Here is a 27,992-nt window from a genome sequence, read left to right on the forward strand (position 1 = left end):
TGGATGAAGAATTCCAAGATACAGCAAAAGCCCTCCGGAACCTTAGAATTCGGTGAGAAATTCTAGGGCCTTTAAGAGCCACAGAACCTGGTGGGCATCTCCTGGAGACAGGGAAATGTTTAGTCTCCGCAGCCATGCCCAAAGTCATGAAGGATGCTGCGCACCCCTTGGGGGCAGAGGAGCCGAGCATGGCGTGGGCCATGGTCCGCAGCACGGCGGGCTTTATCCTGGGCTTGTCCTTGGCCACAGCCTATGGGCTCCTGGAGCTGCTGGTGGAAGGGCACAGCCCCTGGGGCTGCCTGGTGGGCACCCTCACTTTGGCCGGCTTCCTTAGTCTGGGCATGGGATTCTCCCGCCAGGTCCGAGTCACCGTCCTCCTGTTGCTGCCCCAGGCCTTCTCCAGTGAGCTTGGCACCCAGTGGAAGGGGTGGGCCCTGGGGCAGGGGCTGGGGCAGGAGGGATCTTGAGGGAGAGGGCGGTTGAGGGAAATACTCTCAAGGCTTCTATAAGGCACTTGTATGGTATATGCCGCCATGTGCCAGGCTGGGGGCCTGGTTCTGAGGGAGCTCTCTCCCCAGAGCAGGGCCGGACACTGCTATTGGTGGCTGCCTTTGGGTTGGTATTGCAAGGGCCTTGTGCCAACACCCTGCGCAACTTCACCCGGGCCAGCGAGGCTGTGGCCTGTGGGGCAGAACTGGCCCTGAACCAGACCGCCGAAGTGCTGGAGAGGGCCAGGCAGCCCCTCGTCAGTAAGGCCGTCCATCTCCACGGACTCCCAAGTTCCCCCTCGTCCTCCGCATTCTACAGTCCTCTGGCTTCATTCCTCTCCATTGGTCCTGGGCCCTAACCTCAAAGCACCCTGTTAGACCCCCTGACCCTCGCTCTCTGGCCTGCTCCACCGCCGGATGAACTATTTCCCAGACCCAAGCATCCGGGCTGCCCATTTCCCGAGTGGCAGGCCCCCTCCACTCCCTACTCCAGGGCAATGGTGAGAACCAGCCCTCAGAGGAGGAGATCCGACAGTACTCCTGCCCCCGCCTCTCAGGTGCCCTGAACAAGATTAAAGCCATTGCCCAGAAGGCCAAGGAGGTGGCTGACCGGGTCCGAAAGTTCTTCCGGTCAATCATGGATGGCGTGAAGCACATAGGTCAGTACATTAGCATGTCTGTTTTATTTGGGGGGGGGTCAAAATTCACCCAGTCTCCTCACCCTCACCCCCTGTCCAGGACTTTTTGGGCCCCGCCTGGGTGTTGACTAGTTCCCACTGGATATAGCACAGCCAGGCCCCTGATCATGAGCCTCTCCAGCTCTGGGTACTGTCCTGGTGTTCCCCACCCACCCCCCGAGAAGATGCTGCAGGACTCCTGGGTACCAGCCCCGCAGCCATCCCCAGCCAGGGCCCTGCGGAACGTGTGGTATTGGCTCCTGCACATTGGCGACGTGTGCAACTCGGAGCTGGGCAACCCTTACCTGAAGTGTGCTCGGGTCTTCGATGATGCCAAGGACAGCTGCATGCAGGTCATACCACAAGCCTACCACCTGTGTTATGTGCTCATGCCCTTCAAGCTGATGCTCTGTGGACTTGCCAGTGGTGAGAGAGCCAGGGGCTCGCCGGCAGGATTGGGGGCCTGGCAAATGTAGGGGTCAGGTGGGAGGGTGGGCCCAGGGGCCCAATGGGGGGCAATAAATACGGGACCAATAAGGACGATGTGCCCTTTGTGGGATTGGGGGGGCAGATAGGGAGGAACCAATGTGGAGGGTGGGGTAATAAGGCGAAGCCAAAATGTTTTGAGCCCGTGCGGAGGTTAGTAGGAAAAGTGAAAAGTCAGGGGGGCCTGTGAGAGCAAGGTCCCTGGAGGTGGGAGAGGCAGGCTGTGTCTCTCTGCCCCTGCTGACACTCGGTCTCGGCTCTCAGTGGTCCAGGTTTTCTGCATCATCCCCGGGTACATCCAAACCTTCCTGCGCGAGAGCATCGTCACGCGTGAGTGATCCCCTCCTGGCCTTGCTGCATGCGGTGCTCCTGAGAGGCCTCCCTCCCTCATCCCAGGATGTGCCAGCCCAGGAGTGCTCCCAGACCATGAATGAAAATGCAGGAAAGGACCTCAAGAGGTTACCCAGGCCAGTGTCCATGCTGTACAGATTAGGAAATGGGGGCCCAGAGAAGAGGAGGTGCTTCCTCAAAGCCTGACTTGAGAGCAGGAGCTGGGGAGAGAAGCAGGGTCCCCTGCCCCCGTGGCAGGTCATTGAGATGTTCGTTGTGGAGACGTAAGGCTGGTGCTAAGCACGCAGCGGCAATGGCATAGACTGTGGAGACTTTGTCCCCTCCTCAGTCCACTGTAGGTCCCAACACTGGGGGTTCCCGGCTGGCCTGTGAGCCGTGGGACCCCTGGGCTGACCAGGCCCCTCCCGAGGGCAGCCCCACGCCCTCCTAACTCTCCTTGCTTACCTCTCCCCCGGACCCGCGGACCTCAGCCGTGAGGAGGCTGATTAACCAGGTTCGTCAGGAGTTTGAGTTCAACATGACAGCCACCCACCACTTCTCTGTGGATCTCAATGCCTCTCGGAGCCTGTCCCAGGTAGCTCTGGACCTCCACGAAGCTGTCAGCATGAAGCTACACCGCGTCCGAGAGGCCTTGGCTCTGATGGGCTACACCACGCCTCTGCTGCTCATGCTTCTCTACCTCCAGTGAGGGGATGGAGGACGGGTGTGAGGGCGGAGAGCTAGGGCTGCTGGGGGGCCGGCCCACGCCCATGGCATCCTGGGAGGCTGGAGTTTGGGGGCAGGGTGGGGGGTGGGGGAGGGTGCCCTGCCCTGGGGGGGTCTGATCGGGGGGTGCTGAGGGGCCTCACGTGTGCCCCACCAGAGCCCTGTGTTACCGGTACCGCTACCTGAACTGGGACAATTTCGACAACTTCTACATCACCAGCCGATTCCTGCGCATGGATGCTGTCCGCTCCATGGCGGGATTGCCCACAGTGCTGCCACTCAGTGCCCGTGAGGCCAGACAGTACATCCAGCCGGGTGAGGGCCCTGAGGACCCGGAGACAGGGACCCTGAGGGAGGCCAGGGATTCCCCCAACCCTACTGCCCTGCCCAGAAGTGCCATGCACAGGCCAGGCTCAGGGTGGGACGAGAGGTAGAGGAGACAGGCCAGAGCTGAAGGAAATTTCCGGCGGGGGGGAGACACAACCCTGTCTTTGGGGAGCCCTCAGAATGAAAGGGGAAAGTAGGGTCCCTCAGAGCACGCAGACAGAGAGAGAAGGGGAAGATGATGCTTCTGGGGGCACCCTGGATGTCGGGACGGAGGGAAGGATGGGTGGGGAGTGGATATGGAGCAAGGGAAGTGAAGTTGGGGAGGCTTTCGATGGGGGGGAGGGTGGCGAGCAGGAAGTGTGCCTGTGCTGATATGGAGGTGATGCAGCTGGGCAGGGGTGGGCAGTGCTGTCTGTGAAGTGGGGGGCCAGGTAAGGGTATCAAGGATGCCTCAGGAGGGAGGATTCCTAGAGACTGGAAATAGGCCACCAGGCCCCGGTGGAGATGCTAGGCCTGCACCTCTAGCCACGGAGCCCCTGCCCACAAAGAGTGCTTCCCACCTTTGCCCAGGGGTCCTCACAGCTTCCGCATCTTCCAGATGAGCAGACAGGCTCCAGCTTGATCAGGGGCAGGAGCCGCCTCCAGGAGGGAGATCTCTGTAGGAGCTGGGTTCTGGTGGGTGGGAAAATTGGGGAGCATCCTCCTGACCAGCTCTCCCCTACCCAGGCTCCATCTTCTTGTCCCAGTGGGAGCAGATTTTTTACATCCTGGCAACCTTCCACCTTATTCGGCACCTCCTCCTCGTTTTCCTCCTGGTCTTCTTGGACTATGCCATCTTCTGGGTCCTGGACCTGGCCCGGTACCAGCTGCAGGGGGAGATCGTGGCCCGCAGTGAGCGCCTGAACCTCCTTAGTTTCCTCAGTCCTGGGGGATTGCCTGAATGTCCCCATGTCACTCATACTTACCAGCCCCTGACATTGCCACTCTTCCAGCTCTATCCTCTGCCTGGTAACCCCTGTGCCCATTTCAAGATTATACCATAACAGAATAGCTAAAAACACAAGCTCTAAAGTCAGACTGGACTGGGTTCAAATCTCAGTAGTGTCCTTTACCAGATGGTGACCTTGAGCAACCTTGCTGAACCTCTCAGACCTTCAGTTTCCTCATCTGAACCATGGCACAATCATGGTAGCAATCTCTCTGGGTGGCTCTAAGGAGTAAATGAGACCACATGTGCTAAGTGGCTGGTGGACCTTTGATTGAGTGTGTGCCACAAACCACAGAATATAATTAATCTAATCCTGTGTACCAGAGGCCCAACAGAAAAAGTTAAAAAAAAATACCCAGAACATGGGACTTCCCTGGTGACACAGTGGTTGAGAGTCCGCCTGCCAATGCAGAGGACATGAGCTCGAGCCCTGGTCCGAAAAGATCCATATGCCGCGGAGCAACTAAGCCTGTGTGCCACAACTACTGAGCCTGCACTCTAGAGCCCACGAGCCACAACTACTGAGCCCACGTGCCACAACTACTGAAGCCCGCATGCCTAGAGCCTGTGCTCCACAACAAAGAGAAGCCACCGCAATGAGAAGCCCGCACACCGCAATGAAGAGTAGCCCCTGCTCGCCGCAACTAGAGAAAGCCCGCACGCAGCAACGAAGACCCAATGCAGCCAAAAATAAATTAAAAAAAAAACCCCAAAACAATCCATAAAACACTTAGTTCAGTACCCGCTACACAATCAATGCTTAGCAAATGCTTCATTTTTTTAAATTTTAATTTTAATTTTATTGAAGTATAGTTGACTTACAATGTTGTGTTAATTTCTGCTGTACAGAAAAGTGATTCAGTTATACATAATATATATATTCTTTTTCCTATTCTTTTCCATTATGGTTTATCACAGGATATTGAATATAGTTCCCAGTGCTATACAGTAGGACCTTGTTTATCCATTCTACATATAATAGTTTGCATCTGCTAATCCCAAACTCCCAATTCTTTCCTCCCCCAGGCAAATGCTTTAAAATAAATGCTTCTGGGTGGTCATGGAGTCAGGGGATGGACTCACTGACCATTAAGGTCATTTCAAATCTGGTAGCCTGGGAAGGCAGACCAGGCACCAGTGACAGCCAGCTCTGGACCATGGAGCCAGTCCCAGGTGCCAAGGGCTGATGTTAGGCCCCAGGGCACCATGAGGGTGCCTAGGGCGTCCAAGGCCCCTGGCTGAGGGCCTGGGGACCATCTCTATGCCCTGCACTGTCCACTCTCCACCCTCCAGAAAGTATGGCCTTTCCGGCATGGTGGAGTGGGCAGCTGCCAAGAGCATCCCTCACACAGTGTCTTGGTGCCAGGCCCTGTGCTAATATCCATAACTGTGGAAGGCACTGGCTCTACTGGGAAGATTTACCGCGACCTGGTGTCGGCATTTGATGTCCTGCAGCAAGGCAACATCACCATCTTGTCCCAGCGCTGCCTCCTGCATCCCTCGGAGCCCAACACCACTGGTTACATAGTCATCGGTATCCATACCCCTGAGGGCACTGGGGGAATAGACACCATTCAGGGAAGGAGGCGCAGACTGCTGAGGGTGAGCGTGGCTGGCACCTCGTGCCCTCCGACACTGGCTTACTGTGTCTTCTGTGCCCCCAGGTGTCATGTATGGCCTGTGCTTCTTCATCACTTTGTTTGGCAACTATGTCAGTCGCCTGCGGCGGGTCATCTGTGCCTCCTACTACCCATCCCGGGAGCAGGTGAGGGGTCTGTGGCCAGTTCCTGCCCTCCTCCCCAGGCTGCTAAGCTCATGGCTGTCTGTCTTGGTTTGGGGGAGTTAAGAGGCCTTCAGCAGCCCAGCTCTCTCTCCTCTGGTTGAACCCCAAAGCAAATGATCTGGACTGCAGATGGCAGAAATGGTGCCTCTTGGGGCAGGGCTTTCTGAGACAAAGCTTGCCTCCAAAGTTTTGTTAAAACCCTAGGGGGACAGGAGCCATGTTAACATGTTGAGGTGTGAATGGAAACTCACCATTTGTTTACTCATTTATGACTCACTCACTGAACATCTACCGTATGCCAGTTACCGTGCTGGCCTCAAGGATGCCAAGGTGAACCAGACACAGTCTTGAGGCAGGCCAGACAGGCTTTTATTTATTTATTTATTTATTTATTTATGGCTGTGTTGAGTCTTCGTTTCTGTGCGAGGGCTTTCTCTAGTTGTGGCAAGTGGGGGCCACTCTTCATCGCGGTGCGCGGGCCTCTCACTATCGCGGCCTCTCTTGTTGTGGAGCACAGGCTCCAGATGCGCAGGCTCAGTAACTGTGGCTCACGGGACTAGTTGCTCCGCGGCATGTGGGATCCTCTCAGACCAGGGCTTGAACCCGTGTCCCCTGCATTGGCAGGCAGATTCTCAACCACCGCGCCACCAGGGAAGCCCCCGGACAGGCTTTTAACAAGATGTTACAATGAAAAAAGTGTTTTTATTAAGGAATGAATAAAGTGCTATGGAAACCCAGAGGAGGGAATGGGTGAATCCATCTAGGGAAGTCCCAAAGTCTTCCCCCAGGAAGGGGCATTGAGCCAAGCCTAGAGGGATTCATAGGAGTTGGACAGAAGGCAAAGGTAGGGAGTGAGGTGGGAGCAGAGGGCATTCCAGGTAGAAGAAACAGGATCAAGGGCACCCCATCCTTGACCTCCCCTCCAGCAGGAGAGGATCTCCTACCTCTACAATGTACTTCTGAGCCGCCGAACCAAGCTTTTGGCTGCCCTGCACCGATCAGTGAGGAGACGGGCAGCTGACCAGGGCCACATGAGTGTCCTCCAGGTGCTGGCCAGGCGGTGAGCCCACTGTCCTTCCGTATATGAAGTGGGGTGAGAGGGGGTAGAAAAAGAGCCAGAGGTCAGAATGGATCACTGTCCTTCCTAGGTGTCCAGAGGTTTGTTTGAAGAGGGTGCTCATTCCATGGCATTCATGCATGAATAGATTGAGGATGAGAATTCTTAGGGGTGGGGAGTGAAAGGAGGAGGAGGACAGGAAGCAGAGATGTTGTTGCTATAGTCAGAGGGATGGAGGTTAGCCTGCAGGAAGCACTACCCTTGGTTTGGAGGGTGGTGCTAGAGAAGACAAGGGTTAGCTACGGTGGCTGGGCTGGTCTGTTTTTTCTAAAAAATTAATTTATTTTAAAATTGAAATATAGTTGATTTACAATGTTGTGTTAATTTCTGCTGTATAGCAAAGTGATTCAGCCACACACACACACATAAACTCTTTTTTTTATATATATTCTTTTCCTTTATGGTTTATCAGAGGTTATTGAATATAGTTCCCTGTGCTATACAGTAGGACCTTGCTGTTTATCCATTCTATATATAATAGTTTGCATCTGCTAACCCCAAACTCCCACTCCATCCCTCCCTCACCCCCCTCCCCTTTGGCAACCACATGTCTGTGAGTCTGTTTCCGTTTCATAAAAGTTCATTTGTGTCATATTTTAGATATCATGTATAAGCCATATCACATAGTATTTCTCTTTCTGACTTACTTCACTTAGTATGATAATATCTAGGTCCATCCATGTTGCTGCAAATGGCATTATTTCATTCTCTTTTATGGCTGAGTAGTATTCCATTGTATATATGTACCACATCTTCTTTATCCATTCATCTGTCCTTGGACATTTAGGTTGTTTCCATGTCTTGGCTATTGTGAATAGTGCTGCTATGAACATAGAGGTGTATTATCTTTTTAATTAATTAATTAATTTTTGGCTACGTTGGGTCTTCGTTGCTGCACACGGGCTTTCTCTAGTTGCGGCGAGTGGGGGTTACTCTTTGTTGCAGTATGCGGGCTTCTCATTGTGGTGGCTTCTCTTGCTGTGGAGCAGGGGCTCTAGGCGTGCAGGCTTCAGTAGTTGTGGCTCGCGGGCTCTAGAGCACAGTCTCAGTAGTTGTGACACACTAGCTTAGTCGCTCCATGGCATGTGGGATCTTCCCAGACCAGGGCTCGAACCCGTGTCCCCTGCATTGGCAGGCAGATCCTTAACCACTGAACTACCAGGGAAGTCCCAGGGGTGTATGTATCTTTTTGAATTACATTTTTGTCTGGATATATTGGGCTGGCCTGCTTAGTGTCTGGGACCCCTCTCCTCAGGTGCTCCTGCCTGGCTCCGTTTATCAGCCACTCTAGGCAGCACCAGACCTACTGCCTGGGCTGCGGGCAGCCCCAGGATGAGGGGGACACAGAGAATTCGGTGTCCTGCAGTACCCCAGGCTGCCGAGGTGAGACTCCTGGGGAGTATGCCTCTCCCTTCTGGGACTCACCACATTTGCATATGACCATCAGCTGTTGTCCTTCTTTTATGGACTTCTCCTGTACCTCACCTTTTGTACCCCTCCCTTCATTACTATGCATGTCCTCATTTACACAGAGCCCTCAGGTAGCTCATTTTCTCTGTGAGCCTTAATCCTCCGGTGCAAATAGAATTTATATGCAAGTGACGTTGCAGCAACTCCCTAGTGTGCACCGCTTGATGAAGATGGTCCTCCCAAGGGTGGGGTCGGGGAGGCAAGGGCTGAAAGCTGGGGAGCACAGTGGTTGGGGGGGTACAAGTTTACCTCCTTTCCCCCCGGCCTCCTCCAGGTCTCTTCTGTCTCACCTGCTTCCGCCTCCTGGACAACACCTGCTCCGTGTGTGCATCTCCCCTCTCCTACCAGGGGGAGCTGGACCTGGAGCTGTGAGTCTCGAGCGACATGGGGTGGCCGGAGTCTGTGGGGGCAGTGGGAGCAGCCACCCCTCCCCCAGGACCTCTGTGGGCTACTGAGATGGGAGGCTTCTCCAGGGACTCCAGTGATGAGGACGGCCCCCGCCTATGGCTGGCGGCAGCTCGCAGAAAGGGTCCTGAGCAGGAGGCGTTACTGCAGCAATGGCTCCAAGAAACGCTGGGCAGGCCCCTCTTATCGGATTCCAGCTCCGAATTCAGGTGAGCAGAAAGCTGAAGGAGTTGGGGCCTGGGAGGCCTAAGATATTCTGTCACATTTACCAAGGGCTTCTTGGTTGCTAGAGCTGGAGATGAAGATAAAGGGAGGGGAGGGAAGGGAGGCTTGCCCTGGAGGAGCCCACCAAATGGTGGGGGAGAGTGACATCAAATAGATCAGTGACAAATGTGGAGAGCGCCCCGATCAAGGAGTGAAGCAGGCTCTGGGCAGCACAGAGGACACAACAACCTGTTTGGGATGGGGGGATATTAATGAAGGCTTCATAGAAGAAGTGGAAAAAGAGGTGGTTTGGGGGCACCCTGGGGGTTTGTTAGGCTGAGGAGTCGAGGAGAGCATTCCAGGGGAAGGCTTTTGTGTGTGAGTTTGGAGAACGTGAGACACTTAGGAGGTGCGCGGGGGCGCGGGGGTGGGCGGAGCTAAGGGAGACGTGTATGTGTGGCCGGGTGGAGACCGCAGAGCATGCTGGGAGATGAGGCAGGGAGAGGTGGGAGAGGGCCTCACTTTGCCATCTGAAGATCCTCAGTCAGAAAGTGATATAATCATATTTGTCTTTTAGGACAGTAAGCTAAGGAGGCAGAATGGAGGCTGGGCAGGAACAGGGAGACCAGAGAGGAGGCTGTCTTATCTCAGGAAAAGTTGGTGACGGCCTCAGGATTGAGGTGCTGAGAATGACAGGGAGTTTATGCTTGGGACCAGGCGGTGTTAAGGCAAGAGGAGAAACAGGTTCTGCAGAAAGAGGAATGGCCCAGTTCCAGATCTTTGAGGTATCTGTAGGGAATCCAGCGGGAGATGCCCAGGGGACAGTTAGAAAAGGGCAGGGCTCTGGGCCAGAGGTGTCTTTTGGGGGGGTTGTTGACTTAGAGACTGTAAGAGAGAGGATGAGCTAGATCACCCTGGCAGAGGGCAGGGCAGGAGAGGAGGGGACAGGGACAGAACCCTGAGGGGCTCAATCACAAGCCAAGGAGGGGAGAGGCTCACGAACAGAGAGCCAAGCATATCAAACGCCGTGAGATGATCAAGTAGGATGAAGCCTGAAGATTGGCCATTGAATTTGGCGGTTGAGAGATCCTTGGAGTGGCTTGTGGGAACATTTCTCATGGTGTGGGGAAGGCCAACACCAGTCTTAATGGGTTGGGGGGGGGTGACTGGTAGAGAAGACTCAGAAACAGAAATGGGGTTCGCGGCTCTGTGTCACTGTTGCAAGAAGTTTGAGAATTCTTTTTCTTTTTAATATAACTGCTGTAGTTAAAAAAAGGAAGCTTGATGGTAAAGAGGAGGGAGTTAGCTTCATAGAACAAAAGAGTAGCTTGAAGGGAACCTAAAGGATTTTTCTTTATCCAAGTATAGGGAGATTTGAGCATTTCAGAGGTGAAAAAGAGAGCGCTGAAGAGAGAGGGATGCCAGAGAGATGGGATCTAAGGCCAGGTGAACAGGGTGGCCTCAAATAGGAGCGGGCTCGCCTGAGGCAGGAGGGGAGAGGGTATGTTCCTCTGAGCAGAGCCGAGCCTGCTCCCGTCTGGTGGCCTTGCTTTTCTCAGGGAGGGTGGGGGGGCGGGGGTAGGAGGCAAGCACACCTGCTAAGACAGCAAAGAAGGGGTCTGGGAGTGGAATAAAAGTTTCAAGGAGTGGGTGGTGGAGGCTGAAATATCTGCCTTGGGGACTGCGCAAAGGAGCCAGCGGGGGAGGTTAAGAGATTTCCAGGTAGCGTTACAGGCTCAGATGAAGTTGAAAACCATAACGTGTAATGACTGACTCCAGCGTGCTTGGTTATTCGGTTTTTTTTCGAGCAAATGTGGTAGCCATGAACAGGATTCCAGGGTTGAAGGTTTTTTCTGGGCAGGTCAAGAGAAGGATAAGATGGGGAGAGAATTGGGGTGTCTTTAGTCAAGAGTGTCTGAGATGACTGACTTTGGGGAAGACAAGGCACTGAGACCCCAGGGGGCAGTCCTAGGTCTATGTCTCGACGGGGGTGTTAGAGCAGAGGCCAGGAGGGACACAGAGAATGGGCCACGCCTGGGAAGAATTCGGGGATAAATGAGGAGGGTGGCCAAGGTTGAGGGTGAGGTCCGAGTGGGAGCAGAGGTGAAGGTCATTATGGCCAAGGAGGTTGAGTACTGAAAGGCAAGTGTTGGAAGAGTCCGCCCACTAGTGAGGAGGCGGCTGGGCCACGCCAACAGCCCAAGTCTGGTACCAGCACCCTGGATGGGTATGGCAGGGTGTCTGCGAGGCCTGGGGAGATGGCCGCAGCCCGGGGGTGTAGCTGCCATGGCAGCCAGGGGCTTTGCAATACGCCACAGGCCTGCCGAGTTTGAGAAAGGCAAGCAACCTTCACTCGTGAGGACTGCAAAGAAAACTTTCTAGCGGTCACATTCCAGGGCGAATGGGGCACTGGAAGTAGTAATGAGTTGAGGGGTTGAAGGGGAAGCAAAGTTTTATTTTTAGAGGTTCCAGAGGGCTCAGTGAAGTTAAAAGCTGGGTCGCCAGAGGGGATAGCTTGAGCCTTGAGGGGCTATTATTCCCAAGGTCACTGCTGGTTCTGCCCTTACTACCCACATGACCTTGGGCAAATCGCTGTCCACCCATCTCTCAGCCTAAAATCAGAAGCTATCTACAGCCATGAGCTGGTTTGCCTTGGGGGGCCTGTGAGAGCAGCAGTGGCTGGTAAATAACAGGAGCCAAATCTGAACAGATGGGGCAGGGGCAGGAGGCAGGATTGCACCTGTGAAAACAGAATGTTGGTGACTGGGCCACCCCTTCCTTTCCTCGCTAGTGACCTGGATGAGGAAAAGGGGCCTTGGAAGAGGAGGCACAGGTAGCCGCGCCCACCTGAGGCCCAGTCTGTCATCATACCCATGCCCCCTCAGCCCTCCTGACCACCTCAGAAATCCTCTGCCCCCAAAGCAGCCCCTTCTCCGCTTCAGAACCCCCAGTCCCTCTGTCTCTCATTTCCCTCTCCTCCTGATCCCTCCCACCTATCTCCAAAATAAAGAAACCAAAGGTGGACACAAGTGTGAATCTTAAATTATTATTTCTTCCTGTCACTTACACCCGAGGTGGGGGGCAGGGCAAGGGGAGGGGAACAGGAGAGGGGGGATTGCCTCCCCCCCACCCCGTAAGGCACTGAGTGGAGAAGCCGCAAGGGGGGAGGGGGGAGGCCACATTGTCCTCACTCCCTGGGGCTAGGCCCCAGGTCTCCTCAGCCCTGGGCTCTCCCATCACCTGAAATGCTAAGATGAGGCCCAGGGCAACCCGACCTCCCCCTACCCCAATATATTACATCATCACTTTTTAAATAGATACAAGGACTGGTCCCGCTACCCCCTCCCTGTGACCCCCCCCCACTATTGGGGGTACCTGGGCAGCTGTGCAAATGGGCATGGGGGTGCATGGGGGGGGGAGAGAGCACCGGGCCCCTGAACCTGCCCCTTTTAAGGAGGGGGAGGAGCCGCCAGGCCAGGGAGGGGAAATAGTGCAAGGCAGAGCCCAGGCAGAATGGGGTCCAGCACCCAGCGAGGAAGGTGGGGAGGAGATACCCCCACCCCCAGCAGAATTGGGTAGTTAAAAATCTGAAACTAGATTTCAACAAGACCAACAGAAAAGGCTATGTACAGACCGGGGGTGGATTCAATCCTAAGGGTAGAGTGAGGGGATTACTCTCCCCGACCCAACAGGAAGCCCGGCTGGCAAGGGTCTGGGGAAAGGATCCCTTTCCCACAGGTCCGCAGCCCACTTTCCTTGCGGCCAAGCAAGAAGCTATTTGCCCCGGCCTTGGCAAGGGGGCGCCGCTCACCAGCTGGGGTGGTGGAGGTTGCGAGAAGACGGCTCGCTGGAAGTGGCCGCCAGGGGCGCTCGCCCGCGCAGGGCACGGCCGCCAGATGGCGCCGGCTCGCCCGGTCTCCGCAAGGCTCCCCCCAACCCCTCACCCTGTCCCACACCCTGCACCGCGCCAGCCCGGGGGCGGCGTGAGTCAGGGGCGGCAGCGGTGTCGCGGCTCCGGCTTGCACCTGGGCGGGGAGGAGGAGAAGAGGGTAGGCCACCGCCCGGCCCGCCCTGCCCTCTGGCCCCGGGGAGGGAGCGGCGGGAACAAGACATTCCCTGCCCAGCGACTCGGGAGGGGAGGGGAGGGGAGGAGAACCAGCAGCAGCTCCCGTAGTTGGGCGGGGCCCCTCCCGCTGCCCCCAGGGGCGGGCGAACCAATCAGGCCACCCCGCCCCCTTCTCCAGGACCCCATGACTCAGCGCTGGGAGCAGGGCGGAGGGGGACTAGGATGGCTCCTTCCTTACAGGCCCAGTCCCCCAGTCTTTCAAGCTTCTACCTTGCTTTCCCCCACTTACCCTTCCTTTGCCGCCCCCCTTTGCATAATTCACTGCCAGGAAAAGGGAACAGAAACCAGGAAGGAGGGGTCTCGAAAGGGAGGGGCAGTCCTTCACCCCCTTACACAGCCAAAACCCCAAGGGGCATGGGGGCAGGGCAAGGCTTTGGTCCCAAGCCCCCCACCCCCTAGAAACCCGCATAGCCGAAGAGGGACCCCACAAATCAGAAATACATTATTGCTTCTACTCCCCAGGAGCAGCTGGGGACAGGGACCCCACCTTTACAATGGAGCTGTAAATATATACATAATATCGTATGTATCACTCCTTGGGAGAGCACCCCAATCTGGGGAGCCTCTGCCCCAAAACCTTCTCAGCTTGGAACTGGAATGAGAGCTCTGAGGGAAGGGCCCAATTTCCGATGCCAGGGAGGCTCAGTGCCCGGACCCCAGCGCCGTCTCTGCTGCACACTCCCGCTGCTCAGCATGGGCGTCCCGGCCCCGTGCTGCTCCAGCTCGGCCACTCGTCCCTCTTTAAGAGGACTCCATGGCACCTTCAGCCTGAGGTGTGGTGGGTGCCCCCTCTTCCTCATCGTCATCAGGGGGCCCCGGGGTGGAGACTGGGGGCCCAGTAGGGGCTGGCTCCTCCCAGAATCGAGCCAGAGAGAGTCGGAAGTTGTCCAAGTGGCCATTGGAGAGGTCGAGGCCAGCAGGGGTCGGGGTGGCGGCAGAGGGCGGGGGGTAGTGAGGGGGTGCATCGTCCTTGCGGCGCCGCCGGGTGCGCACCTCCAGGCAGTTCTGGCCTTTGAGGTGGCGCTGCAGGTGGTCCTCCTTGGCGAAAGCCTTGTGGCACAGGTGGCACTCATAGGGCCGGTCCCCTGTGTGCAGGTGCATGTGGTTCTTGAGGTCATAGCTGTGCAGGAAGCGGGCTGGGCAGTGCGAGCATGAGTAGGGGCGCTCTCCTGTGTGCTTCCTCATGTGGATCTTCAGCTTGTCATTCCTGGCACAGGCAGGGGGGAGGGGCAAGGAAACCGTTCAGGATGCGATCCCTGGGTCATCCTGGCCAGGTTCCCAGGCCTTGTCCCACTCCCGTCCCCCACCATTTGTTTCCCTATTACTGCCCCAGGAGACCCTTGCTGACTTGCCCGAAGCTTAACTGGGCCCGGCCACCACCCACTCTGCCTCCAGCACAGCCAAATCTTTCATGCCCCAGACCTACCTCCCTTGACTTTCTTTCTCCTGGTCTCCCTATCCTGGTCTCTCTTCTCACCCTGGGCATCACCACTCCATCCCCTCCAGGATCACCTGCCTCCACACCTCGGGTCTCATAATCCCTTTCTCCCTCCCCCTCGACATGGCCCCTGCTGCACCCCTTCCCCACTGGTGCTCACCGGGTGAAACGGACGCCGCAGACTTCACAGGCGAAGGGCTTCTCACCCGTATGGGTCCTCATGTGGCGTGGCAGTTTGCCAGCCCCGTGGATAATCTTGTGGCAGACCGGGCACTCCTGGGGCATCTGGGAGCGGCGTTTGCGCACTAGCTTGTCCTGGCCATCTAGGCCTGGTGCCAGGGCGTCCTGGTGTAGGGAACTCAGGTAGGCCATCAGGTCAGGATCGATGGCATCCTCATCTGAGCCCAGCTCCTCTGGGGACAGCGGGGGCCCGCCACCCTGCGCCAGCCCATAGGCGGGGGGATATGCCAGCTCCTCCTCTTCTTCCTCACCCTCATAGGCCTCATAGCTCAGGGGCCCCTCATGGGGTGAGGCAGTCCCTGTGGGAGGGCTGTAGCTGTCCCCCAGCCTACTGCCCCCGCTGCCACTCACTCGGCCTGCCGCCTCCTCCTCCTCCTCGTAGGTCAAGGGGTGGGTGGGCACTGTGGGCACTTCAGGCACTAGGTGGTTTGCCCGGGCCCCCTTGGTCTGCAGGAAAGCTTTTCGGGGCTTGCGGCTGCGGCGGGCGACAGGCCGAGGGGGCGGCGGCGGCGGTGGGAGGGGCACCTGTGGAGGGCTGTCTTCACCGTTGGGAACTCCCGAGGCTGAAGCCGTGGCTGTGGCGAAGGCCTCCAGGTACTGGCGAGCTCGCTCACAGTCGTCCTCGTCAGGGCTGGGAGCTTCTAGTCCGCTGCCCTGCAGAATCTCCATGCAGGCAGCGATGACACACGGGATCTCCAGCAGCCGCGCAGCCTGGAGCACTGCCGGCATGTTGGCGCTGCTGGTGGTCAGTGTGGCTGTATAGGCAAACTCGAGCAGGGCACCCAGCGCCTCCGGCCCCACAAAGTCCAGCTCACACACGCCGGCCCCTGCTCCCCCGGCAGCCACCCCGCCGCCCCCAGCGCTCAGGACCGCTCCGCCACCGCCCTCAGTGAAGAGCTTCTTGAAGTAGTGGCTGCAGGCAGCCAGCACAGCCCGGTGGGTGCGGTATTCAAGGCCCTGTGTCCGGATGGTGAGGTCACATAGGTGTCCCAGCTGGCGCTGCTCATTGAGGCAGCTCAGGAGCTCACTGCTGTGGTCTGGGAATGGAATCCCGATCAGGTCGTCCTCGGGGCTCCCCATCTTCTCCTGCAGAGTCAAGTAGAGAGGGAGGTTAAGAGCGCTCAGCCCTGCAAGGTGGTCCAGGGAAGGAATACATACCAACGTTGGCCAGGTGACTACAGACTACTTAGATGGTCTTCTAAGTACTTTACACCCACTTCATCTTCCACAACCTTCTAGAGTAACAGTTATCATTCATTTCACAGACAGGAACCTGAGGTGCAGACAGGTGAAGCGACTTTCTATGTTAAGTGCAGAACAGGTTCAAAGCCAGGCGATGGGCCCAGAGTCCGTGTTCCTAACCACTGTGTACTGTTCTGCCTCTGTGAGAGCAGGAGCCCTGCCTTTCTGGCCTTTCCTAGAGACCCGTCTGCTTCACCTGCCCCATTCCCCATCCCTTTGGAAGAAGCACTGGACTGGGAGAAAGGATGCCTGAGTTCTGGTTCAGGCTTCATGAAGAATTGGCTGAAGGACTCTGGGTGGCTCTGGCAGCCAGCCTCAGTCATCTGAAAAGTGGGGTAACAGTCTTTGTGATGGAACCTCCTCTCAGCCCAGAGAGAGGCCAATGAGAGAGTTAGATTCACATTGCGCCAAGGACTGTTCAAGGCAAGGTCAGGTGCTTTAACTTATGTTATCTCCCTAAAGCATTTGGTGTACAGTAAAACACTATGCAAACCTGAGAGGTGGCTTCCCAGCACCCTCCTCCTCCTCCTTCCCCACCCACTAAAAGTTCATCTCCCCTTCTAGATCCCCCCTTCTAGAGGCCAAAAGGGAAACACAGCTCCCAGCATCCCTCCCCCCACATCCTCCCCTCCCCCATGGGGCCAAGGAGCAGCCACCCTTTGCTGGGGTGTCGCTGGCTGGCGCGGGTGCTTCCTGCCCCGCACCGATAAGCATCGTCCCCGCCCCCTCTCCCACTGCCAATAGGCCAAGTTCCAGTCCCACCCCTCCCCCACTGGGCTACCACCACCACCTCTCCCTCCCCATTCCCATCCAGTCAGGAGAGTCCCCCCTCTCCAGAGGACCATCTTTCACCCTCTACGCTTTCCCCTCCAAGGCAGAGCCACAGAAGGTGCAGAGCTGCCAGCAATCCTGAGGCTGGTGGAGGGGAGGGGAGGGGTAGTAGAGGGAGTCTGGCCTGGAAGTGGGGAGATCTGGTTTAAGTCCTGGCTCTGCTACTATCTTTTTTTTTTTTTAACCATACCATTAGAATTTATTTATTTATTTATTTATTATTATTATTTAACATCTTTATAAGTATTCTGCTACTATCTCGCTGAATGACCTTGGGCAAGTCATTTCTCTCTGTGCTTCAATTTCCTCACTGTACAAGGAGGGGGTGGGAATGGAAGCCCCAAGGGCTCAGCCCTTCAGCCCTGACATTTGGTGGGTCTGGAGCAACTGGAGACAGAGTTGGGGCCTGGAAAGAGCTGGGCTCTGGAGTCATCCAGGCTTGAGTTTGAATCCTCAGTCTGTGGCTGATTAGCTCTGTGACCTTAAACAAGTGATTTAATCTCTGGACCTCTTTCCTCATCTCTAATATGGGATCATTCTACCTGACTCCTAGGGCTGTGGTGAAGGTTAAATGAGACCATGGGTGGCACAATGCTTAACACACACAGTAGGGGCTCAATAAATGTTCTGGCCTTGGCAAGGAGAAACAAGGCCTCACCTGGAGGCAGATTCCACTATACAGATGGTCTCTGCTGGGAAACAAGTCTGTCTCCCTCCCTCAAATCACCCCAGGGAGTCAGGTTACTACTAGCTACATGACCTTGGACCAGTCACTTCCTTTCCTGAGGAGGCCTGTTTCCTCATCTGTAAAATTAAAGACTGACCTAGATGATCCTCAGGGCAAGTCCCACTGACATTTTTTCAGTGTCTTCTCTGCCACTCCCAACAGCTGCTCAGTCTTGGCCATTGATGGGGAAGATTTGGGGGGGGTGGTTGGAGGAGTCAAGGGCTACAGGTTTCCTCTTGAGGACACAAGAACTGCATTGTTTCTGCCTGCCTCCCTGTCCCAGCACCAGAACGCCTGCGCGGAAGCCATGAGTGAGCAGCACCCATGTGGCTCATAAGCCACAGCCAGACACCCTTAGATAGCCCACCCCTTCCCACCTTAAGTCCCCAAATCACTTCTCTCCCTGGGGGCCAAGCAGTCTGGGAGCACTCCCAGTTTCCTTTGGTTCTCCTACCTGTACTTTACAAATAGTACAAGAGGCAAATGGCCCCAGGACTTAGAAACAAACAAAACCGGGTGGGCAGCAGCAGTGGCCACTCAAGCAGCAGTGGGCTCCCTCCTGGGCCCAAGCAAATCCTGTCCCTCCTGAGGGGGATGGGTGGGGCTGTCCTCGATGTCCATTGGCCCGGAGCTGGGCACCCGCAGGCACGTGGCTAACCCCGTCCCTCTCCCTCCTTCCCTCCACACCCCACCCATTCCCGCTGCTAAGCCCGCCTCCCTTCTCCCACCCCAGGGCCATCTCCGAGGCAACTTGGTGTGGCGGGGGCGCTGATTGGCTGACCCCGCTGTCAGGTCACAGGCTCTGGCTGGTTCACGATGCAACTCACTCAGGGCTTGGGCAGGGGTGGGTGTTTAACCCCTTGGGCCTAACCCCATGGCCACGAGGTACCAATGAAGGAGGGGAGAAGCAGAGGACACACGTGGGAAGGGGAGGTGTTCACATGGTTCTCTAGCTTCTGGGAAACTCCCCTAGCCCTTACCCAAGGCTCTGGCACCCATGCTAACTTAGGTGCCACCTGGAACTAGGCTGGTGCCAACCAGGCCAAGGGGATACTCCTAGCCCCATCATCTGGGAGGGGTTGGTGGGGTGGAGGCCTCCCCCTTCTTTCTGCCAGGGTGGGGCACTGGTGCCAGGATGCCCACCCCACCTTGGGCACCCTTCCCACCTCTGTATCCCAGAGGGCCCAGCCCCCTGACGCCCATGAGTGTCCCCACCCAGCCTGGCATGCCCCCTCTTGCTAAGACCTTGTGGGCATGGGCGTGTGTGGTGGCTGGGGGGGGCAGCTGTGCCAGGGAGCCAGGCAAGGTCTGTTTGGTCTGTTTGCCTGGTAGGGGGAAGAACTGGGGGCCCCACCCCATCTCTCCCCCATTTCCCGCCACCCCCCCCAGGCTCCCCTCACTGTCAGGCCTGCTAGACCGGCCAAGCCGGTGGGCAGCTCTCTTGAAACTGGGCCCTGAGTCAAGCTTGCCCCATCTTTGGTGGGGGGAAGACTTTGGGGTTAGACAGGTGGGAGGGGGCAAAGGTGGGAGCCCCTATCACCTACCCCTCAGTGCCCAAGGGCACCTGCCAAGGTGTGTCCACCACCAAGAAACCAAAAGGTAGAGGGCACTGGCCCTGGCATGGGAAGGAAAAGGAGGCTGGAACTCTTTCCAGGTGTTGACCTCCGGCAGTGTCCAGTGCAGGGCTGGGGGCACCAGGGCCAACACTGCCGGCTCGAGCCAGCTGAAGAGCTGGGATATGAGGCCCTGAACGGGGCAGCTGAATAAAGCTGGCCCCCCTTCCCCACACCCTGGGGATTAGGGGAGTAAGGCTTAGTGTGGGGGGCAGCAGGCGGAAACAGGATTAGCGACGGAGAAAATAGATATGGGCCTGAGACACAGGCACACAGAGCCACCCCTCCCCAGGCTTGGAGGCCCCCACCTCTGGGCTCTGCCAGAGAGCCTGAGAGGGACCTGGCCAGTCATCTCCAGGTGTAGCAACCTGGGGTGAGGGAGGATGAGGACCAGGCTGTGATACCTCCTGCCAGGGTGATGGAGAGGCCTGCCACTCTTCCCACCTTGGCCGGCCACCCTTCCCCCTTACTTCTTTCTCCTTTCTGCCCCCCCCAACCCCCACCCCAACTCCAGCCTCAGGTTCTCTTCCTGTTTTTTTGGAGCTAAGTTTGCACGAAGCCAGGGCTTTGGCCTGTGGCTGGACCAGGGGGGTGGGGAAATAGGACAGCCAGTCCAAAGTCCTCAGGGACCCAGGAATCCTAGTTCCCCAGCTTCTCTCACCCCTTCTTAGGGCCTCTGAGGCCCAAGGGCTGAAGCCATCTGGCCTGCCCAGTTGGGAAGTCAGGGTGAGGAGTTGAGGTGAATCCCCCTGAGGATTGGAATGGCTTCGAAGGAGAGGCCTTTGGCCCAGGGATACCCTAGGCATTTATGGAGCCCTTCCCTCCCCACCCCAGCCCCTCCAAGCTAGTACATGCCTTCCCCATCCCCCATAGGCCGCTTCCCCCTCCTAACCTCACCACCCCCGGCACTCACACTTCCTGGGGGCCGAGGCGGGGAAGAGAGACCGCAAGCCACGAAGGGGGAAGGAGGCAAGGGGAGTTGGCTGCTTCCCGGTGCCGTGGGGGTTAAGCCTCTCCTCCCTCAAAATCCCCAATTCCTGGTGCTTCAGCTCCTGACAGGAGGGAGACCTCAGTGTCCCCCCACATTTTCTTTCCATGACAACTGCCCTAGTCCACAGCCTCTCGGGCCGCATCAGGGGAAATCTGAGGGAGATAAAAGATGGCGGAGGAAGGAATGGGGGCAACTCCGTCTTCCCCAGCCCTCCCCTCTTGTCCTTTGGGAACAAGGCCCTCTCCACTCTTGGCCCCTTTCCTTGTCCTCTTCCTGTCCCCTTACCGCCTTCTCGGACCCTTGTCTCCCCTCTCCGCGACTCATCCTTTGCTTTCCTTCCTTCAGCCCTTGCGAGGCTCCCGCTTCCTCTGTACCGCGTCTATGTCCCTAGCCCTCTGAGGAATCATCCCTACCTCTCTTTCTTTTCCCTTTTGGCTCTCTCCCTCAAGCCTCCTCACTTCCTCCATTTCGCCTTGCTCCGAGCATCCCTTCTCTTCTCCCCAGGCAGGCGCAGTGTGGAGAGGGGCAGAGGAGTTAAATCAAGATGTCAGGCCTGCCCTCCAAGGCCTGGTCTTGCCATGAGATGGTCACATTTAAGGTACCCACGGCCCCATTTTGGATGAAGCACAGGGCCAAAATTTGGGGGACAGTTGGGGAAGATGGGGGGGGTGGTACAGTGAGAGCGGATGTGGGGTGGGGTGAGGGGGACAGCCTAGGCCTCTCTGCCCGTCAGAATTTCCAGCCCTGGAGCTGCTGGACTTTCCCCAGAGGCTGCCCACCCTAGGCCAGGCAACTGTGCACTTGGACAGACCCTGGTCATCAGGGTTCCCAGCGGGGGTCTGCCGGAGCACTGCCAGATACCCTTAGGGCCTGAGGAGACCACACAGGGTGCCAGGGTCTGCCCTGTGCCCACCCCCTCCCCCCAGCCTAGCGTCTCCGGCTGGGTAACCGAGCCGGCTGGTAACCCCACACCCGCCAAGCCGCCAGCAGAAACCTGAGCCCCCCAGCCCCAGAGGACACCCCGGCCCGATCCCCGGAGCCCGGCTCCCTGCCAGCCTGTCCAACCTCCTGTCCTGGCCCAGCAACCCCTCGGCTCCCGTAGGCCCCTTCTTCTGCTCTCCTGTCCTCCTGGGTCCCCCAGACACAGAAGCTTCCCCACGCTCCAGCTCCTCAGCCCCTCAGTTCCTAAACCGCCCCCTGTGAAGTTCAGACACCCTCTTCCTAGCCTGTTTTTCAGTCCCTCTCTGACCCTTGGCCAATTCTAGGCCTCCAAGCCTCCCCTGGGGCCTGATCTCCCAAGCCAGAGTGTGGCCTACTCACCTGAACGCTGAGGGGCCCTGCCGGCAACTCCTCTTGGCCCCTGGGGGGAGCAGGTTGGGAGGGGTGGGGGAGGGCCGGGCTGGGGGGGAGGTAGGGTGGCTGTTCCCCGCTCCAGCTCCCTCCTTCAAAGGGGCCGCCCACGACTTGGCCCAGCCCCTCCCCCCTACAGCCTTAACCCTCTGGGTGCTGTCCCCCCTCCCCCCAGATGGAGGGAGGGGTTACCAGAGGGCTGGCAGCGTGGGAGAGGGCCTAGAGTCTCTGCCTGTGGTGCCCGAAGCCCCAGCTGTACCCACCCCGGCCCGTCCTTTCTCAGCCCTAAAAGGGGAAAAAGGTGAGCAGTAGGAAAGGTAGGAGCTGGGACAGTCCAGGAGGACAGAGGTGAGGAGGAGCAATGGGAGAGGCTGCTGGAGGTGGGACCAGGAGAAGGAAGAAGGGAGGGGAGGGGACAGGAGGCAGCAGTGGCCAGAAGAGGGAGGAGGGGAACCCTGGACAGTCAGTGCCAGGGGTGACAGGTGCCTAGGTCCCAGCCCCTCAGGGCATATGGTATAATAGGGGAACACAGGGAGGCCCTCCAGACCCCAGTAGGTCCCTCAGCACCCCTGGGAGCTGGCCGAATTCTCCCCACTCTGTACTGGGCTGGGGCCCTCAGGGGCTGGGCAAGGCAGCACCCCGCCCTCCCCATGCCTCACCCCAAACCCACTCACATACCACAGTTCCTTGCCCGGGCACCAGCCCCTGCCAACCAGGCCAGGGGGCAGCACTTGTGCCAGCCCCCAATGGCCAGGAGGATCAGGGGGACAGAGTTGGCCTGAGGGGGGTGGACAGATGGGGGGAGCTGTGGGCACCGAAAGAGGAAGGAGCCAGGAGGGGGCATCTGCTGGGAAGCGGCTAGCCCCACCCCTTGCGTAAACTGCTGCCACCCTGGCCGGTTGGGTGGGACCCGCCTGGGCCTGAGGGGTAACTCAGGAGGGCTCTGAGCCCAGAGATGGGTGGGCCACAAAGTTCCACTTAAACAGCTTCTGGGGTCTCTTATTCCTGGAACGAGGCGTGCCCTAGGTCCCCCAGACACTAGGCCATCCCAAGTCCTACTGGGCTGGGAGGGGGCACCACAGAAATGCCCCCTAAAATATCCCCTCCCCTTTCCCCCCAACAGCTGCTGGCTCAATGCCTCTGGCCTGCTGCCCCTCACCAGCTCCCGGCCCGGTTGGCACCTACCCACCAGGATGCTGGCAGTCCTGCCCTCCTCTCCCTCCTACCCCCCTGGCTCCCAGCGCCCCATGCCAACTGTGGGCCTCGGGTGGGGGAGGGTCACCCCTGTGCCTTGGTGCCAGCTAGGCGGGCCCAGGCCCTTAGGTCCTACAGATAAGGCACAAGACCCTGTTCTCAAGCCATCTCCTCAAGAGGCAGCGCATGGGTTAGGGCCTACACAAAGAGAGCCCAGGGGGGCTATGGACAGCTTGATGAGCAGTTATTGAAGGCTCCACTCCCCAAGGTGGGGGCCAGTGTCTCTCCCTGCCACCAGGCACCGGCCTCCCGGCATTCCCCCTGCCCAAGCATTTGCTTGGGCGCCAAAGTCCCTGATATTCCTGAGTGCCCTAGTGCCTGCAGCCTGTGAGGGAGTGGGGTGGGGCTGCTCTCTGCCCTTTGATCCCCATAAAGGGAGGGAACCAGCCTAGAGGGCAGGGGGCAGGGAGGGAGTTCATGGGGCCCCTCCATTTCACCCCTGCCAGGGGCAGCAGGGCAGGGTGTGGGCATCTCTTGGGTGGGGCCCTCAGGTGAGAATGGGTAGCATGTCTCAGCTGGGGGGATGGATGTCAATCATGGGTACATGGTGTCATGTGGGAACAAGATGGTGAGGACAAGGTGGGGGGATGCAGAGGGTCCCCACATTCCAAATCATCCCAGTCCACTTTTAGTCCCATCCAGAAAAATTTCCAGACTTAACCAAATTGAGAGATCAAGGAGGACTACAACTCCCAGTATGCACCACAATTGCTTTGCATGTACCTTGGGAGCTGTAGTTCCCTTGAGAAGCCCAATGCTCTCCTCTTCCCCAGAGCCTTGCTGATGGGGTGGGGAGGGCAGAGCAGAGGACTTGGTTATGAATCTCCAAGGGGACTGTGTTTAGAAGAGGTACAAGGCAGGAGATCCATGGTAGGGGGAGAGGACCCCTGCTCCCAGGCAAAGGGGGAGGAAAGGAGGAAGGAAGGAGGAGAGGATGTCTGTTGAAAGGGGCATATGGGTGGGGAGGAGTTGGGGGGAGTGGTGGAAACAGGAAGGAAACTGAAGCCAGAGACATGAGGTCGAAAGCAAGGGCCTGGTGGAGCCCCACTCCGAGGCTCAGCAGGGACTGGGAAGGCATTTCCCCCTGCTGGGCCTCTGCACCATTCTGGTGGCCTGGGGAGGCATAAGAGGAATTAGTGATGTCAAGTAACAGTAGACTGGTGTGTTTGTGGGGGTCAGTGACTCCGTTTACCTGCCACCAGCCGTCTTTTGTCTAGGGCACCCTCAACTCCCAGATCTGGCACAGGTATCTGCTGGCTGGAGAGCTCTGAAAGCTGACTAGGTTCTAGGATGCTAGCAGGAAGAGGAAGGGGTTGGGGGAGGTTAGGGCCAGGCCTGATGGGTATGGTGGAGGGAGACATGTATGGGGTTAGGCCCAGGTATGAGGTCAAGGAATTGTGCTGGCAAATGAGGATGCCATCCTCTAGGGCTGAGGCCATGGCAACTGGGAGGCCTCAGTGAAGAGAGGGCTAAGATGCCAAGGAAGGCCACCAGCCTCCCACCCATCCCAGGCTGTGGGACAGAATGAAGAGGGCAGCCCTTCCTAGTGTCCCTGTGGAATTTGCTAAAGGTAGCTTTTCCCCTTGTGCCAGGTAGCCTGTGAACATTAACAGTGGCAACTCAGGGGACCAGATGGCAGCTGGGTGCCTTTTCTTAGTGGGGGTGGAGGTCAGAAGTGGGCAGAGGCTCTGCTTCCAGGACACTTTCCCTGGGCTCCACAAGGTTCTGGGACAGATGCTTATAGGCCCCAGCCAAGATTCTTGCCAAGACCTGGGTCTGGCTGGGTGGTGGGTCATTCTTGCCTCTCCAAGGCCTTTGATGGTGGGCAACAGTAGCTCTTACCCCTTCCCCCCAGTCCCCCAGGCCCGCCTTGGCGCCTGGCCGCCTGTGTGTTGGCAGGACTGGTGGTGGTGGGGGGGCGGCGAGGCAACTTCAAACTGTCCGGGCAAAACGTCAAGTTTACTCACGAGTTTACTCAGCAGAAGGAGGGGGAAGAGGCCAGGGCAGGCACACCCCATGCCAGGGTCCTATCCGTCTGCTTGTCCCCACCTTCCTCCCCCACCCTCCTCTTCAGTCCTAGGCCAAAACAGGCATAGGCCCCAAGGCCTGGTGGCAGGGCAGTCTTAACTCTCGGATGGTCAGGGAACCAAGCAGGCTGGAGGCAGGAAGCCCCAAAGCAGGCCCGGAGACTTCTATCAGAGGGCAGTGCCCTGCCTGGAGCCCATTCACTACCCATCTTGGGACCTCGGCCTTAGGCCAGAACTGGGTCTCTTAGCCACCAAGAAGGGGGCAGTACCAGGCCAGGCCTCCTCCATCTGACCAGTCCCCTGGGCAGTGACTTCTGATCCCAAATGCCCAGTACTAGGCTGTGCCTCAGGCAGCATGATGCCATCTGGGCAGCCATAGGATCAGGGGCTGGTTCTCTAGGCCTTGACTTGGAATGAGGGGCCAGCACCCTATCTGACCTACTTCCCTTTCCTCCCCACCTGCTTTCATTCTCTGCTTTTCTCCCCCAGCCTTCACTGTCCCCACCCCAGAGGCGCTCCGCCCCCCATGCCCGCTGGGCCCCCTCCCCCACCCTTCCCCAGGGTGCCAAGTGCAAGCACACAAAGGGCCCGATGGTGCATTGTTAGCCCAGCCCCCGCTGCCCGCCGCGCCCTCCCCGGGGCAGGCACTAGGCCAAGGAGGAGCTGGGGGCCCTGGGTGCCAGGGGGCACCATGGGGAAGGGGGAAGAGGTCAGCACCTGTCTCCCAGTCCCTGGGGTCCATGTCAGCCAGAGCTGAGCAGTGATGAGGTGCCCCATTAGAGCAGGCCTCTCTCCTTGACACCTGAGCCTAGTGGGCACTGCCTTCTTTCTTCCCCAGAGCCCCCTTCGGGTGGTATTAACCCCTTCCTGACCCCTGTGCTAAGGTTGGGGGTTGTGGTACCCAAGGGAGGGGACAGTGTCTGGGGGTGCCAGCAGGCTGTGTGGTGCCCACAGCAACCATGTAACAGAGGCACGCTGGGGGAGCCGGGGTCCCGGGGGCCAGGGACAGGAGGCACTGACAGAGATTTCTTCTTGTTTCATCAGCTACTCCAGGGGGAGCCCCCTGCCCTTCTCCCCAGTCACCACTAAGGAGGAACACTAAGTGTTACCCAAACTCAGTCACAAATATGTCCCTCTCCAGCCCAGCACAACACTCCATATGCCCACTCTCCCCTCCCAACCTGATGCCCACTCCATGCCAGCTCTCCCAGCAGTGCCAGGAGGGTACAGGGGTGACCAAACCAGCTGGTGTGTGTGTGGGGGGGGAGCAGGAGGCAACCCCATAATCATCCAGGCCTCACCCCCCTACACACATGCAACCTCAGGAAACAGAGTTCCCATCCTGGTTTAACCCCTCACCGCCCAATCTGGCTCCCCCTGCCCCTTGATAAACTGTCTCCCTCCTCCAGGAATAAGTTGGGGGAAGGCGGAATAGCTGCGCTGACTCATTCCCATTCTCAGCTGCAGCTAAGGGTCTCCAAGGCACTCGGGTGGGGGTCAATTCAAGAACGCCCTCCACCTGGCCCGGAAGCCAGGACAGCCTGCTGGTCTCCCCCTCTCCCCAGCACCCACTTCCGGTGTCCCAAACTAGGTCAGCAGCGCTCGTTTCCTGTGGGTCAGCTAGCACCCGCGCCTCTGCCCCTCCCCTGCTCCGGACCCAGGCTCCCCGCCCCCCGCCCCCCAGGGCGCCCCGAGGTCTCACCACGTCTCAGCCGCCCTTTGATACGTGGGGGTTGTGCGGGGCGGGGGGCAGGGGACCCGCCCTCTCTCCAAACACCAGCAGGGCCGGGGCGCCTGGGCAGGCACGTGTCCGGGCACAACCCGCTGCCCACGCCGCCCCCCCACTCCCGGCCCCCCCTCGCTCTGGCCGGGACACGTCGCTCTCTTACTTGGGGTGGGGTGGGAGGAGAGAGAGAAAGCTGGAAATTGAAAGCAGCGCCCCCCACCCCTTTGAATGGCAGCCCTCTGCCAGCGGCGCTCAGAGTAGGTTCTACAACAACACAGTAGCGACCCCCACTCCGGGTAGGGGCAGGTGCGCCGGCGCCTGTGGGGGGACGGGCAGTAGGTAGAATTCTTCCCAGTCGCCCACCCTCGCTCTTGGGCTCTGGGGGCCGGAGCTGGCTTTGAAAAGGTGGCGGCGGTACTGGAGCCTGAACGAAGAGAGTGGGATTGAGGGGAGGAGGAGAGAGGGGTCGTTCTATGTCGCTCGGAGGTTGTCGCTGAGTCCCACTACCGGCGAGAGAGCGCGACTCTGGAAGCGCAAGAAACCGAATAGTCCAGCCGGTAACTTTCCCCCAAGCCGCGGCTCCTCCTGTGCTCCCCCCACCCCCCATGCAACTGGCCCGGGTCCAACCCACCGCGCCAGGGGGCGCGGAGTTGGGGGGGGAGCGTTGTCCTAGTTAGAATCCGTCAGCGTTTCCATTCCCTCAACTCGGACGGGTCGGGGGTCTCCCCGTAAAGTCACGAAGGAGACTGGGGGAGCGCTCAGCACCGCCTCACCCTCTCTCCATCCCGGAGCCGCCAGTCTGTCTGATCCCAGAAGTGCAGAGAAAGTTTCTGGGGACCCTCCGCCCTGGGTTGGGGGCGGCTGTAGTTCCTTCTCTACCTTTCCTCCCAGTTAAAATCAATTCCAAAGACCCGGAGTGTTGGGAAGGCACGGGGAAGGGGAGTGGTGGGAATCTGGTCTGCGTGCGTGTGTGTGTGTGTGGGGGGGGAACCCACTTACAGGACGGACGAAGGACACTGCAGCAGTCTCGAGTATGGGGGACCTCTAGCCAGGAGACAAAAGTGGGGTACACTCACCTCTCTGCCTTTGGGTCCTCTGGCTGGAGCTGCTGAGGCTCCGGGTGTGGGGAGAGGCGCGTCCCCCGCCAGGCCCGGGGGCTTGGGGCCCTGCTCCGGTCCTGGTCAGAAGGCCGCGGTCAGTGGCTCGCCGCTCTCTGCTGGGGGGCTCCTCCTCCGCAGCCCTCTGCCTCCTCCTGCCGCCCGCCCCCCCCTCGGCCGCTGAGAACCGTACATTCACCTGGCTCCCACTCGCCCCCCCCTCAGGGCCCGCCTCACCTGTCCTGCTGTCTCACCTGTCCTCCTGCTTGCTTTCCCCCCATCCCTCCCCCCGCCCCCTGCCACCCCCCAAACTCCCCCTCCCAACCCTT

At 58.4% G+C, this 27,992-nt stretch overlaps 2 protein-coding genes across 3 annotated transcripts; one reads left to right on the plus strand and one right to left on the minus strand.

The window, feature by feature from the left end:
* The first annotated feature begins 134 nt into the window (after positions 1 to 134).
* DCST2 (DC-STAMP domain containing 2) lies at positions 135 to 12,009 on the plus strand. The gene is given in 15 exon segments (XM_061183376.1): positions 135 to 402; positions 579 to 749; positions 1,046 to 1,147; positions 1,394 to 1,591; positions 1,916 to 1,981; positions 2,473 to 2,686; positions 2,865 to 3,022; positions 3,761 to 3,925; positions 5,389 to 5,556; positions 5,687 to 5,787; positions 6,735 to 6,865; positions 8,178 to 8,305; positions 8,667 to 8,760; positions 8,866 to 9,006; positions 11,793 to 12,009. Coding segments are annotated over 15 exon segments (2,322 nt in total).
* Positions 12,010 to 12,031: 22 nt separating this feature from the next.
* On the minus strand, positions 12,032 to 27,975 carry ZBTB7B (zinc finger and BTB domain containing 7B). Of its 2 annotated transcripts, none has more exons than XM_061183378.1 (4): positions 27,918 to 27,975; positions 27,643 to 27,743; positions 14,726 to 15,891; positions 12,032 to 14,334 (listed from the first exon to the last, which is right to left on the minus strand). In XM_061183378.1, the coding sequence occupies exons 3-4, from the start codon at positions 15,883 to 15,885 to the stop codon at positions 13,869 to 13,871; spliced, it is 1,626 nt and encodes a 541-aa protein (XP_061039361.1). In that variant the 5' UTR covers positions 15,886 to 15,891; positions 27,643 to 27,743; positions 27,918 to 27,975; the 3' UTR covers positions 12,032 to 13,868. The 2 variants fall into 2 exon arrangements, with proteins under 2 accessions (XP_061039361.1, XP_061039360.1); XM_061183377.1 differs by having other exon boundaries at positions 27,901 to 27,960.
* Between the last annotated feature and the right edge of the window lie 17 nt (positions 27,976 to 27,992).

The sequence above is a fragment of the Eubalaena glacialis genome, chromosome 3 (genome assembly GCF_028564815.1).
Source record: "Eubalaena glacialis isolate mEubGla1 chromosome 3, mEubGla1.1.hap2.+ XY, whole genome shotgun sequence".
NCBI classification, from domain to species: domain Eukaryota; kingdom Metazoa; phylum Chordata; class Mammalia; order Artiodactyla; family Balaenidae; genus Eubalaena; species Eubalaena glacialis.

Coding starts and splice junctions, on each gene's coding strand:
- ZBTB7B (XM_061183378.1), bottom strand. CDS start 15,885: ATGGGGAGCCCCGAGGACGACCTGATCGGGATTCCATTCCCAGACCAC. Junction 14,335..14,725: donor TGCGGCGTCCGTTTCACCCG/GTGAGCACCAGT, acceptor TGCCTGTGCCAG/GAATGACAAGCTGAAGATCC.